General features: G+C 44.5%; 1 protein-coding gene across 1 annotated transcript in view; it reads left to right on the top strand.

The window, feature by feature from the left end:
• The window catches only part of IFT43 (intraflagellar transport 43), a 79,430-nt gene that overhangs the window by 24,698 nt on the left and 40,720 nt on the right, over nt 1-14,012 (top strand). The window contains exon 3 of the mRNA XM_028100659.2: nt 5,553-5,617. Within this exon, the coding sequence (XP_027956460.1) occupies nt 5,553-5,617 (65 nt within the window). The remainder of the gene's footprint in view (nt 1-5,552; nt 5,618-14,012) is intronic.

The following is a 14,012-nucleotide window of genomic DNA, read 5'->3' as shown; positions in this document are numbered from 1 at the left end:
TTTAAGATCACTTGAGCTGTCCCCTCCTCACCCATCCAGGGTGTTTTTTTGTTTTGTTTTATTTTGTTTGTTTTCCCTCCTCCTAACACAGGGATAGCAAACAGACTTCTTCCAAAGTCATGACTCAAACAGATTGGTAATGTCTTCCCAAGTGCTTGGATAAGGGAGGATTCTGGAGTTGCTGGGCTCCAGGAAGAAAAAAAAATGCCACGAATGACTGTCTTAGCCTGCCTAAAGAGTAAGTTTCTAGTTGAGAGGATGGAGCAAGAGTAAATTTCCTTTTCCTTTAAATGCCTGGGTCATGACACAAAGAACTCAGACACAAAATATTTGAGAGCACAGAAATCATACGTTCATGTTCTCTTGTCCTGCCCAAATCTGATGGGGAGGAGAGGGAAGGACCCCTGGCCCCAGACGAAGGGCCCATAACTAAAGGGTTACAACTTTTCACTGGAGTGGCAGGGGCTGGAGCTCTGGCAGTCCACTTGGGGAGCGCATGCAGGCCCCTGAAGTCCCCCTGCATCTCGCCTGTCTCCTTGGAAAGGGGGAAGCAGAGTTTTGGCAACTGGTCCTAAAAGGGGCAACAGGAGCAGCGTGGCCTATGAGTGGGTCCTGTGTTTCAGGTCACCCTGGGAGAAAGCCATGGCACTCTTTTTGAAACAGGGCTTACCGGGTATTTAGATGTCATTGTAGCTCTTAGGAAGAGCAGCCAGGCACTCACAGGCTGGACTGTCCATGCAAAGGACCTGCCAGCTCTTTTAAATTATATTGCTAAAAGCCGGTCATCTCCTTATATTTCAGACAGATCATTTGCACCTAAGGTCGAACCACTGCACTATGATCACGTTGCGTCAGCTTCCAGTTATGGCCTGCATTATGAAGGAATAGATGCCAAGCTGCTCAGACCCCCCCCCCTCCCCCAAGAGTTTTCCCAGGGACTCCTACCAAGATGACGATCAGTTAATAGCTTTTGCTGCATCCTGAGTGTTAGGTGCTGCTCTGGAATCCCTATACCTTGCATCTGGTTCCTTCAGAAATGCTTTTCCTTTTTCCTCTCTGTTTATATTTTAAATCCATAAAGCTTCCTTGCCCTCTCCTTGTCCTCGGCACATCCTGGCCTGGCACAGTTCCGTTTCGTCTTTGTTTGTGTCCGGAGTTCCGTCTTAATGAGACGGGAGAAAGTGTTCCAGTAGAACCACCAGAGGTGGCAAGAAAACTGTAAAATTTCAGTGGAACTCTCCCATGGTGGAGGGATTCCTCCTCAGCTTCGCCTTTGGACCATGGATGCAACCTGTCCCTGGCGTAACCCCTTACCTCCGTCCCTGACGCCTGCTTCCCACCTCCACTGTGGCCTCGTAAGTTTCCCAGTGAGCCTGACGTGCCATCACATAGAGTTCGTACACATCCGATATATACCGAATTTGGCCTTTTCCCTGCCTCACTGAACAGGGGTAACATTTGAGGACAGAGGTGACATCTGTTTTTCCTCTCTCACCCAGTGCACATAGGACAGTGCCCAGCTCCCCACATGGGGAGCGAAGGTGGATTCTGGGGAAGAGCTTTTATAACTTCATAGTGGTTAATTAAGTCTCTTTCATCTAAATAGGGTATTTGTGGGTAGCCATAACAAGACTTGTAGTAGGGAGTATTAAAAAAACAAAATGTTTTTACCCTGGAACCCAGAGTACTAGACCGAACATAAGGATTGACCACGAGGAAGGAGATGGCTCCGGCTTCATGCACAAGCCCGAGTTTGCAGAGAGCATGTTCTGCCTGCCCCTCTGGGCTCCCATCTGCCGCTGCGCTCTCTCCCGAGCTTGGCTGAGGCCCTCAGTGGGGAGCGGGGAGAACAGCCGTAGCCTAGGCCCCACTTTGCACAGAGGATTTCTTGGCATCTCATGGAAGAATAGCTTACATGGTTTTTACAGCATCATGTCAACTCTTAAAAGTCTTTAGTCACTCATGAAAAAACCCTGTGATTTTGGAACCAGTTTTTCCATCCCGTTGGTTGCGGAACTGTGACTCGTATGTGGTGATCTTTTGGCTTTGAAGCTGCCATCCTAGTGTAGCAGCTGGTACCATTTTGTAATGGGACGAGCCTGAGAGAAAGTGTGTCTTTGTGCTTCCTCTGGCCGGAAGGGATTTGTACGCATCCCCCCAATAGCCATGGCTTCCTGGGATTTGTGGTTAAAGGAGATAAAGCCGGTTGTTTTGGTTCTCAGAATCTTAGGGAGCTTTATTAACCACACAATGTCCCTTAGTAGTCAGAGCGATAGCTCAGGCCAGGCTCAACGGAGTCCTTTTTTTCTTTTTCTTTCTTCCAAATGGTAGTATATTTTATGACCCGCAGTCTAACCTTTCATATATGGACATTAGTAACAAGGATGATGATGGTGATGGTAACAGGGAAGATGGAGTACTGACTGCTCTGAGCACTTGCCGTAAAGCCACTGATTTAGTCCCACAGTTTAGCGGTCACTCAGAGGAGTGCCTTTTGACCGAAGTGGCCGTTGCCTCTGCTCCTTCTCCATGCTGCGTCCTCTCTCGCAGCCCCTTCCCAGTTCAGTCTCCGCACCTCCCATCACGATTGGCACCCACACCCCACAGTAGCAAACTGCCGGGATCAGGAGACAAGAAGCGGAATCCCGCCAAGGCCACACAGGTCCCCTGCCTTCTTGCGGACTCTCAGCATCTCCCAGCGCTGGGAAGGTGCCAGGCAGACTCGGATACCCCGACCTTGTGGCACCTTGGGTTTGACTTGGTTCGTTCTGTGCTTCCCAACATCCAGAGCCAAGAGAAGAAAGCCCAGCTCTGAGACGGCAGCTCAGGGGTCACACGCCCAGGGGCCTGTGGGGTCTGGGCAGGTAGTCTCGGGGAGTGACGTGGGGCCGGGGGTGAGACGCAGACGCCCCTTCGGTGTGCGCACTGAAGTCGTAAGGAAAGCTCACACTTCCAACCAAGAGATATATGCTCTTGCCCATTTTTCTCAGAACGCCTCACCTAGCTTTCCTATTCCCAGTTCCGCTAGACACAGGAACCCCAAGAGGATTCTACCCTGGAAGAGAGACAGCATGAGAGCGATAGTAGCGGGCGGCAGCAGACGTTGACTTCAGCAGGAAGGAGGCAGAGAGGGAGAGTGGGGACTGGGGCCACCGGGAAAGCGCAGGGCCTGTCTACAGGGGCAGCTGCTACTCGGCCCCAGCGTTACTGGCTTTTAGAGTTTTTCAAGAGAAGCTGGGAAATGACGTTTCAAGTGGAGCTCTTCCAATTTTTACAAAGGTAGCTTAAATTTAAAAATAAAAACATACAAAGAAGCCACTGTCTGGCCAGACACAACGTGTGGCTACAGGTCTGTGACCGCCAAATTCAGGAATATTCATTATCACAAGATGGTCCTGTCCTTGGGTAAAGAAATATGGGATGTTACCTGCAGACGCTCAGGAGTATAGCCTGTAGGCCAGATTGCCTTAAAACATCCTCAAGGGGGCCCAATGTGGTTCCATTCAGCTCTCTTTAATCTTCCAGCTCTCCCTAGCACATTGCCTTGTACAGTAGGAGCTCAACAAGACAAGGGTGTTGGTTTCTGCTTATATACAACTTTGGTTTCTGGTACTTTGGGTTTATTCTGATTCCCGCTGGTCCTTATAGTTCCAGTGCTCATGCTGTCCAAACAACTTCGATTCTTGATTCCTGGGACAGAGCTATCGATTGGTTCCAGTTGGGCCAGACTGGTGTACCCTGGTTCAGTCAGTGTCTCAGGGCAGTGGGGGTCTTGGACTAGAAGGCTTCCCCTTCTGGCCTCGGGGTGGGTGAGTGTGGGTGGCAGGTACAGCAGATAAGGATGTGTGGAGTGGGCAGCACCAGTGAGCATATCTCCTTTGGATATCCCTCTGGTAGAGGCAAACAATAGCTTGTTTTCCACTTACACATTTTCGTCATTTCTCACAGAGTCCTCCAGATAGCTCCATTACCTGCCTCTAGCAAAGAAAACTCAAGTTTGTTTTCTCTAAAGTGCTACCTACCATTTCCTGGGAGCTGAGTTGGATTCAGGCATTCTGGGGCTGGGTTTCTTCTCAGTTAGTCATTTCTAGCAGGTTCTGGCTCACCCTGAGGAAAGTTCCATTATCGAGATAGAGCACGTCCTTGGCAGGCTGGAGTGCTACTAGAGAAGCCAGAAAGGAAGGGTACCTGGTGCAAAATAAAATACAAAAGTATAAAGGTATTTTGGCATGTTGAGAGGATGTTTTTTTAAAAAGTTAGAAGTTAGGCTTTAAGGGATAAATTTAAAGGATGTTGCAATGACAACATTTTAGTTCAAGGTTCTGTAAACCACATCCTTCCTACTAAATTGGCCCACTGCTTGTTTTTATAAAGTTTTATTGGAACACAGCAACGCCTGTTTGTTTACTTATGGTCCATAGCTCTTTATTGCCTTACAGTATCAGAATTGATGTGGAACAAAGACTATACGGCCCACAGAATCAAAAATATTTACTACTCAACCCTTCATAGAAAAAGTTGGCCAACCCATGTTTTAGTCCATTCATCAAAGTATCTCCTTAGACTGAGAATGACAGTTATATGCCATTGTTAGAAAAAGGAAGTTGATATTTCAAAAAACAGTCCTAGGGGAATGCTGGGGAACGGAAAATAGGAAGTGTTCTTTGCTCTTTTATCCAACTTGACTGACTCGGTGGATTGCTTGACAATCCCTTGGTATTTCCAGTTGAGATATGCTGGACCAGAACGCCTGCACTTGGGCTCCTGAATGCACCCTTGGCAGGTGAATTCTTCTTCCCCAAGTAATCTGAGATTTTTAACCCACCCATTTAGTTTATGTCTATTAAGCAAACCTTTCTCTTACATCTTTTTTTAATTATCTTTCAGTTTATAAAAGTGATGTAAGGTGATTGTAAAAAAAAAAAATTAGACCATGCACAACAACACAAAGAAGGGAATTAAAAATTGCCCGCAGTTCTGTCACTGGAGTCCCCTCTCATTCATGTACTTATAGCTAATTAACACGAGATATTATGTATTAAAAATCTTTTCGCCAAATTGGAAGCATAGACCTACTGTTTTACAATGTGTTTTTTTTTAAAGTTACTATATACCAAACAGTCTCATTTCATTAAATATTCTCTTTTACCATAGTTCTTCATTATTACATAGTGTTTTCACGTGTGTATTCCATGATTTACTTAATTTCTCATTGCTGTCTATTTTGGTTTTCAATTTTTTACTATTCAGAAGCGGCACTTACGTTTCTCTCTGATTCTTTGGGGTAAATTCCTTGGACTAGAATCACTGGCTTAGAAAGTATGAAGCATCTCTAAGGCTTTCAGTAGACTTTGCCCGACAGATCTTGCTTTTATATACCCACCAGAAGGGCTCGAAAGCACCCAGATTTTGAAAGTAAATTTAAAAGGTTACTGTATTTTTATTGGAAAGATTTTGATAGAGTATTGGTTGAGGTGGCCTCAGCCTCATCCCCTGCATGCGTGAATGCCAGTGGTGAGTGACTGTGATTTTGGCTTCTTGTCCCCTTTTAGGCTCCCCCTCCCAAACCGCCCCGCAGGCATGGAGGCTGGGCAGATGATTCCATGAAGGCTTCAAAGTAAGTGCCAGCAGCTTGTGAGGGTGGAAGTGGGCACTTGGCTCTTGGGTTGTTTTTCTTTAATTTTTTTAGAACAACTTTCTTGAGGTGTAATTCTTATTCCATGTAATTCACCCATTAAAACGTACAATTCATTTGTTCTTGGTGCCTTAACAGAGTTGTGCTACCAACACCACAGTCAGTTTTAGAACATTTTTATCACCCTCCCCTCAAAGAAACCTGGTACCCATTAGCAGTTATTTCCCATGTCCCCCCAGTCTCCCTAAGCCTGGGCAGTCACCATTCTGCTTTCCGTCTGTATGACTGGCCTGTTTGGACATTTCGCATACATGGAATCCTACTTTATGTGGTCCTTTGTGACTGACTTCTTTCACTTGGCCTGATGTTTTCAAAGTTCATCCATCTTGTAGCCTTCTGTGTTCTTTTTTTAAGAGATTGAGGCACAAATGACATATAACATTATATTGGTTTCAGGTGTACAACATAATGACTCAGTATTTGTATATATTGCCAGTGACCACCACAATGTACAGTTAACATTTGTCACCATACATAGTCATAAAAAAATTTTTCCTTGTCCTGAGAACCTTTAAGATCTACTCTCTTAGCAGCTTTCAAATATGCAGTACAATATTATTAACTGTAGTCACCATGCTATGCATAACATCTCCATGACTTACTCATTTGATAACTGGAAGTTTGTACATTTTGACCCTCATTCAGTGTTCTTAAAGTAACTTTCTGAACAGAATGGAATTGCCTGTTAGCCATTGTAGGATTACAAACGACTTTGGTCTTTAATCCCTCGCACGAAGTCTTAGATGAATAGTAAACCAGAAAAAAATATGTACTACACCAGCAGAGGATGGCTGACTATCAAGCTTAACTCTTTAAGGTAGACTTGGGAAGGGAATTTCTTTTTCTTTGAAACATAGACATTGCTCTTGTCTAGAATTTCCTTCAGTACTTGTTGCCTTAAAAACATATATTTTTTCTAATTCTTTCCTCCCTTCCTTTCCCCCTCTGTCTCACACACGTACACTTTATTCCCCCTGAATCATTTGAAAACAAGTTGCAGAAGTCATGATATTTCACCTCTAAATACTTCAGCATGCATTTCTCAAGATTAAGGATATTCTCCAGATGATCACAGTATGATTATCACATCCAAGTAATTTCATAATGATTTAATATTTAATAATAGTTTATATTTAAATTTACCCAGTTGTCCCAAAATGTCTTTTATAGCCCAGGATCCAGTTAGAGTTCACGCATTGTGTCGGGTAGTTCTGCCTCTTTATCTAAAATAATTTTTATTTAAGTTTATCTGGATAAATCTATTTAGATAATGATAAACTTATCTTATCTAAAATATCTCTCTTGATCTAAAATAATTCCAATTCCTCCCCTGTTCTCCCATACGTTGTCTTTTTTTGAGGCGTCCAGGCCAGTCGTCTTGTAGAGTGTCTTAAATTCTGGTTTTCTCTGACTGATTTCTCATGATCAGGTTCCAGTTGTAGGTTTTGGGCAAGAACAGGTGATTTTGTGTACTTCTTATCATATCAAAATGGTATAGAAACACATCCTGAGAGATGTCTCATTCCCATCCTTACCCCCTCCTCCCATTTCCGTCCATCCCCTACGGGTCATTTCTTTATTAGCTCTGGTCTACCCTACCTATACCTTTTTTTTTTGCAGAATTCAACATAAACACATACAATTTTCGTTTACTCTTCTTTGTTTCTATATATTAGGATTCAGCAAACTTTGACCCACAAGCTAGCTGCCAGTTTTTATAGATCATGTTTTATTGGAACAGGACCACACCGTTTCATTTGAAAAATTTAGATCTCTGATCTGTTCGGAATTAATTCTATTGTATGATATAAGGTATGGATCAGTTTTGTTTCCAAATGACTAACTATGGTCCCACCACCATTTATTTAAAAATCCACCTTTCTCTGGTAAATTTAGAAACCACCTGTATCATAATTCTATATCTTCGTACATACCTGAGTCTACATTTAGAATTGTTATTCTGTTCTAGTGGGTTTTTTGTCTGTTCATATGCCGACAAATACCACACTCTTTCCTATATAGAATATAGCACTACTTTTTAGTGCTAACCAAGAACAAGAAGGTAACTTGGAAACATAGGTCTCATATATCAATGAGAGTCTTCTAGAGTGGCCCCGTGTTTCTAAGGCATTAGGGGATTTTCGTGCTTGTAATATCTGGAATTTATTTTGAAAGATGGAGATGAGACAAACCCTGTATATGCTGCTTAGAGAACAAAAGGAAATCTCAAAAATGAACATATTAAATGAATATATCAATGAATATGTTAAAGATTTTTCCAGATCAAATCAGTTTGCTCCGGGAAAAAGATGCTTTTCCGTTCCGTATGTTACTTTTCAAAGTATTGTCTTGTGTGGCTCCTCAGTCTGTGGCCTAGTCTGACCGCTCTCAATGTTGGGGGACCCAGGGCCCATTCTCGAACCTCCTCTCTTCAGCGTCAACACACACGCTTGCGGGATCTTGACCCCGTCTCGGGAGTTTGACTATCACGTTCACAGCGACGACTCCAAAATATATATCCATCCAGTCCTTTCCCTGAACATCCACTCATCCAGCTGATGTTTCCACTTGGATACACAGCTCAGTCATAGCATATCTGAATCAGTTCCCTTCCTTGTCACCCCCCCATCTCATCCTCTAACCTGCACCTCCCAAAGTCCCCCTCAGATCTCTGTAAATGGCGACTCTTATCTTCCCCGTTACTTCAGACCATAAACTTTGGAATCCTCCCGGACCCCTCTCCTGTCTCAGCCCACATTTAGTCTGTCAGCCAAGCGGGTGAAGTCTACAGATGAAATCCGTCTGTGGTCTGTGCTGCCAGTGCTTGGCTGCAGCCGCTGTCAGTTCTAGCATTGACTCGACTGAGAACATCCCGACTGGTCTCCCCTGCGTCCTTTCTCCCTCCACCTTATCTCCACAGAGCCAGAGGGACCTTTTTACACCATAAGCGAGAGCATTTCCCTTGTCTCCTCAGAGCCCTCCAGTGGCATTTCCTGTAGTCCAGGTAAATCCCAAAGTTCTTACCATGGCTGACAAGGTACGGTAAAAAAAAAAAAAAAAAAAGGTGTTTTTTGTGTTTTTTTTTTTTTTTACTAAATGTAGGGAATAACTTTATTTTGTCCTTGTTTACACTGTATGCATAATGAAAAAATAACTTGAAAGATATAGAAATATCCTATTACATTTAAGGGAAAAAGAGCAGTAGTTTCAAAATGCTTAGGATTAGGAGAAAAATGTTTCAAAGTATGTTTTTTAAAATCTGGAATACAAATATATGCAATAATCTTTTTATTGTAGCCGTCAACTTTATGAAGCAACTTTAGCCCCAAAGAACAGACTGTTGCTCTTTTAAGAAATGGGTCTTCTTGAATTTTAAACTTTAACACCATTTTGTATTGAAGAGCGAGAATATTTAGTGAGTAATGCACCTGTGGTTTGCTTCTCTCCACACAAATCTTGAATATATGGAGCAATGTCCCTGACCTCACTTTATATAAAGTAGCACCCCTCATCACTCTGTGTTCCCCACCTCTTACTTAATGTATCAGCACGTGACATACACGCATACATACATGCATGTGTCTGTGTGTGTGCACGCACATAGAGTCTTTTTCTCTCTCCTGTAATGTAAGCGCTTTTTTAAAAATTTTGTACTCTTTTTTTTTTGAACGAGTCCTTGACACGCATGAATTTTACATTTACAGTGTATCTCAATTCAGATGCTAAATTTGTGAAAGAAACACTTGATTGGTGTTTTGATTTTATAAAATTTACAGTTGAAAAGTAGATTCTCATATTAACTCCGTTCCAAACATTTAAAAGTTTTCCAGTAAATCAACTGAGTGTAGTTTAAAAATTTAAACCAATAAATTAAATAAAAATGAGAAGTTCCGTGTTCCCACTGCATTAACCACATTTCAAGCATTCAGTAGCCACGTGCACGTCACAGTTGTAAATGTCATGTGTATTAATTTGTGCTATTCAGCGGCCTTGTGAGGGTGGCGTATTATTATTTTTTTTCTTTTTATTAACATAAGGTATTATTTATTTCAGGGGTACGAGTCTGTGGTTCACCAGTCTTACACAATTCACAGCGCTCACCATAGCACATACCCTCCCCAATGTCCATCACCCAGCCACCCCGTCCCTCCCACCCCCCCCCTTAACGTAAGCTTCTTGACAGGAGACACACTCTTATTTACATATGTCCAGTACCTCGAATAGTGCCAGTCCATAACAAGTGCTCAGGGATTGTTGATTGAACAAATGAATGATCTCATCGGTGTTTTTGCTATCAGATCAGGTCACTTTGCTATCAGTGGGAAGTGGAGATCTGGAAGGTTGGACGCGCTGTTGGGAAGGTAATACTCTGTTTGAAGGTTGATAAGAGCCAGATGAGGGCAGTGGTGTGAGCATGGACCGGAGAGGAGCCCTGGGGGTGTTTTGGAGCTAGAGGTCACAGAAGTGCCATTGGTCAGATACAGGGCAAAAGAGGGAAGAGTGGAAGGTCCTGCAGGGTGCCTCGCTTCGATGACTTGGTTGGGGGGCAGTGCTGTCAGGTAGGGAACGCAGAAGGAGAGACCTGACTTGTAGGCTGGTGGTCATCTGCATAGATAATTTTCTGGTTTGGGATTCTGGAAGAGAGGTCAAAAGGGAGGTACAGCTTGGTACATCTGCACAAATAGAAGCCAAGGACGGAGCCTTGGATTTGGCTGTTTGGAGGTTACTAAGGGCCTTTGAGAAAGTTATGGTGATTTGCACTGGGGGGGGGCAGAAGCCAGATTGCGGGCTGAAGAGGAACTGAGGTGAGGAAATAATGATCTAGGCTCCTTCCCTGAGAAAGAAAGGAAGGAATGGGATAGTGTTTGGAAGGAGAGGTTTGTGTCGAGAACCATGGGTGTCATATGTGGGGAAAGAGTGATTGCAGGTGAGATAGGAGGGGTTGGAAGGAGCTGGATCCTTGGAAGGATAAAACCTTCCAAAAGACGTTGATGAACCTTGGACAGAAGGAGGCAGGGATGTTTTCCCTCCGACATAAGAGGGAGCTTGGAAAGGCTGGGTAAGCTATCAAGAAAAATTGAGGGAGTAGGGAATTGGGGGAATTGCATTTTGGATTGGCCCCTTGGTTTTCTTCTTTTTTCAAAGTAGAAAGGCAAACTGTTGAGCTTGTTGGAGCCAAGGAGAGCTGGCCTGTGGAGGCAAAGTAGAACAGATGTGTGGCAGAAGGAGGAGGGAGCCGCTGGCTAGGGGCAGGAGAGGCTGTTGTTGGGCCACATTGAGGACCCGCCCACTCAGGTTGGAAAGTATGAGCTCCTAGTCCTCGCAGGGAACTCCAGGGGGTACAGAGTGTAGCTGTGCCTCCTGCCCTGCAAGAGCTTGGATTCGAATTGGGAAGATCAGGCATTTTTGTTCACAAAAATCAGGAGCAGCGGAAGGAGCACGTTGCTAGTGAGAACCAAATGGACTGGCTCACACTGGTGACAGGACATCAGAGGAGCGAGGGAGCACAGTGACCAGGAGTCCCTTGCAGAGGACTTAGGGGTCAGGCTGGGTGGACTCGCATGCACAGAGGATCGTGAGGAGAGCATTGGTGTACATAGAAGTGTTGAGGGGATAAGGTTACCACCTTATTGTCACTCTGCTTAGAGCAGGGAATTCACGCTGGAATATCATGCACTCGGCTTGAATTCTTTTGAAATGATAATAATGGCACTGACTCATTTCCGGCTGCTAGAACGGAATGCCAACGACTGGGTGGCTGGGACAATAAACATTTATTTGTCACGTTGATTGCTAGTTCTGGAAGCCAGAAGCCCGAGATCAAGGTGCCAGCATGGTCTGGTTCTTGTTGAGGGCCCTCTACCTGGTTATATCCTCATACAGCCTTCCTTGGTGTGTGCATACAAAGAGAGAGAGAGATCTTGTATCTCTTCCTCGTTTTATAAAAGCACCAATCCCATCGTGGGGGCTCTACCCTCAGGACTTCCTCTAACTCTGATTAGCTCCCAAAGGCCCCACCTCCGAGTGCTATCCCATTAGGGATTAGGGTTTCAGCATATGAATTTGGGGGGCACGTAAACATTCAGTCCACAGCTGTACCTTATAGGTGCATGACACCAACTCTTGTTGGGTAGGTTCCATTCTATAAGGTAGGTTCCCCTCTACAAGGGAGGTAAGAGACAGAGGTCTACAGCTATGTTGTTGCCAGTGGGAGGTAGAAGGGCTAATTCCAGATATGAACCAGGAGCTCATAGCCAAGGGATATGAATTTCTGGGATTTATTTTAATTTGCATGACACTGCCCAAGATAGACAGCAGAGCATGTGTCAACCAGCGCACTGGCTAGAGATTCTGGGTCCCAGGACTCACATGCTCATCCCTGAGCCATAGGCAAGGGCCGTTTTCAGGAATATTCTGGGACCTGGGATCACTACCTTTCCTTCTCCAGACACCAAAGTCATAGCTGTGCCAAAGATTCCATCTGGGGCCCTCATAGCCTGTGAGGCGCTGACTTGGTCCTGGAGAACAGAGCCGAACAAGAGGCAACCAGACCTGGTAAAGAGAGGAAGGAAAGGTAGTCTGATTAAGTTTTGTCTCAAAGTGTCTGTTTTTGGGTTTGTCCCTGCATTGATCTACAAGGGAATGAGGCAAGTAATGGCCCCTCAGGGACTTTCAGGACTTTGCTCTCAATGTCAGCCGTCATTTTCAATCACCCTCTCCCTCCCAGCCATTAATTTTGGCCCAGGATCATGGGGACTTGTCCATCTATCACTCCTAATTGACACTAAATGATCTGTCAGTTTATTGATGAACGGCAGGAGTGGAATTGTCACAATATATTTTACTTTCTAACAACTCCTCCTGACAATTTTACCTTGTCCATCTCACTCTCCTCACATAAATCTCCATTGGCCGCTCATTCCTTCTCCTGGGCTGTTCTGGTGCTAGCACTTCCACACCATCTGCACGCGTCAAGGACATCAAGATGGCGGAGAACAGCCGAGTGCCAGGCCCGAGGTTGTCCCCTTCCCTCCTCCTCTTTCTCTCTCTCTCTCTTTTTTAATGGCATAGATGTTCCAAGAATACTAAAGGGCCTCTGTCCTCTCTCTCTCTGTGTCATTGCCATACCAGAGCCTCTCTACCTTCTTGTTAGCAGTGAATAGTTCTGTGTGAAAGGCGAAAACTCACGGAGCTGCCGGGCTTCTAGATCTGTAAGCACCGTGGCAAACACATGTTTTGTCTTCTTGCACTCGCATTGTGACCAGCTTTCTCTCCCCACGGAAGTCAGTTTCTTAGCATGGAGGGGAGCTTAGCTGGAGTTTCACCACTGGTGTGCCCCGTGCTGCGCCGTGGGTACGGGTATGCCGAGATGTGTGTGCTCAGCCGCTGAGCCGCTGGGCCGGGCCCAGAGTTGCCAAGGCCCCTAGGCTGTGACCACACGCGGTCTTATCTGTCACGCTAGTTTTCCATTAAAATGATAGTTTTAAGTGTTTTCTGTTGAAAAGATGAAGGAAGGACTGGAGTTGTATATATAGTACTGGGTTTTATATCTATGTGTGTAAAGGTATGTATGTGTGTAGTTACTTAGTCTTAAGAAGGTATATACATATAGCTGTGAGAAATCCTTTATCCTTCATGAGTCCAAGGATAAATAGAGAAGCTTGGCAATATATGAAGAATGTCATTGTTCCCCTCCCTCCGTCCTCTCCTGCTGAAGATAATTTTTATTAACTGATAAGGACTATTTTTGTTTGGGCGCCTGGGTGGCTCAGTTGGTTAAGTGACTGCCTTCGGCTCAGGTCATGATCCTGGAGTCCCGGGATCGAGTCCCGCATCGGGCTCCCTGCTCCGCGGGGGGTCTGCTTCTCCCTCTGACCCTCTTCCCTCTTGTGCTCTCTGTCTCTCATTCTCTCTCTCACAAATAAAAAAAAAAAAAGACTATTTTTGTTTATTTACCATCATTCCATTATCCTGTCTATCAAAATTAAAAACGCTTCCTTAATATCATCTGGTATCTAGCCATATTCAGATACTTCCAAAGATGTCTTTTTACAGTAAATCAAGGTCTACACCTTATATTTATTTATTAGATGTCTTTAGTCTCCCTTTTGTTCTGTAAACCCCCTGCCGCCCTTTCTCTCCATGCCTTTGATTTGTTTTCTTTTCTTTTTTGGGGGTGGGGGTGGGGGAAATAGTCTGGCAGAGTGTCCCACATTCTGGATTTGGCTCACGCTTCCTGATCATGGTGTTTAGCTTGTTCCTCTGTCCTTCATGTTCCTTGTGAAGCTGGTGGTTAGATCTGGATTAATCTAGCAAG

The sequence above is a fragment of the Eumetopias jubatus genome, unplaced genomic scaffold (assembly GCF_037043125.1).
Source record: "Eumetopias jubatus isolate StellerSeaLion01/CBP00866 unplaced genomic scaffold, mEumJub1_p1.0 scaffold_7, whole genome shotgun sequence".
Classification (NCBI taxonomy): Eukaryota; Metazoa; Chordata; class Mammalia; order Carnivora; family Otariidae; genus Eumetopias; species Eumetopias jubatus.
The sequence above is the reverse complement of the archived record's forward strand: the minus strand, read 5'-3'. Positions and strand labels throughout refer to the sequence as shown.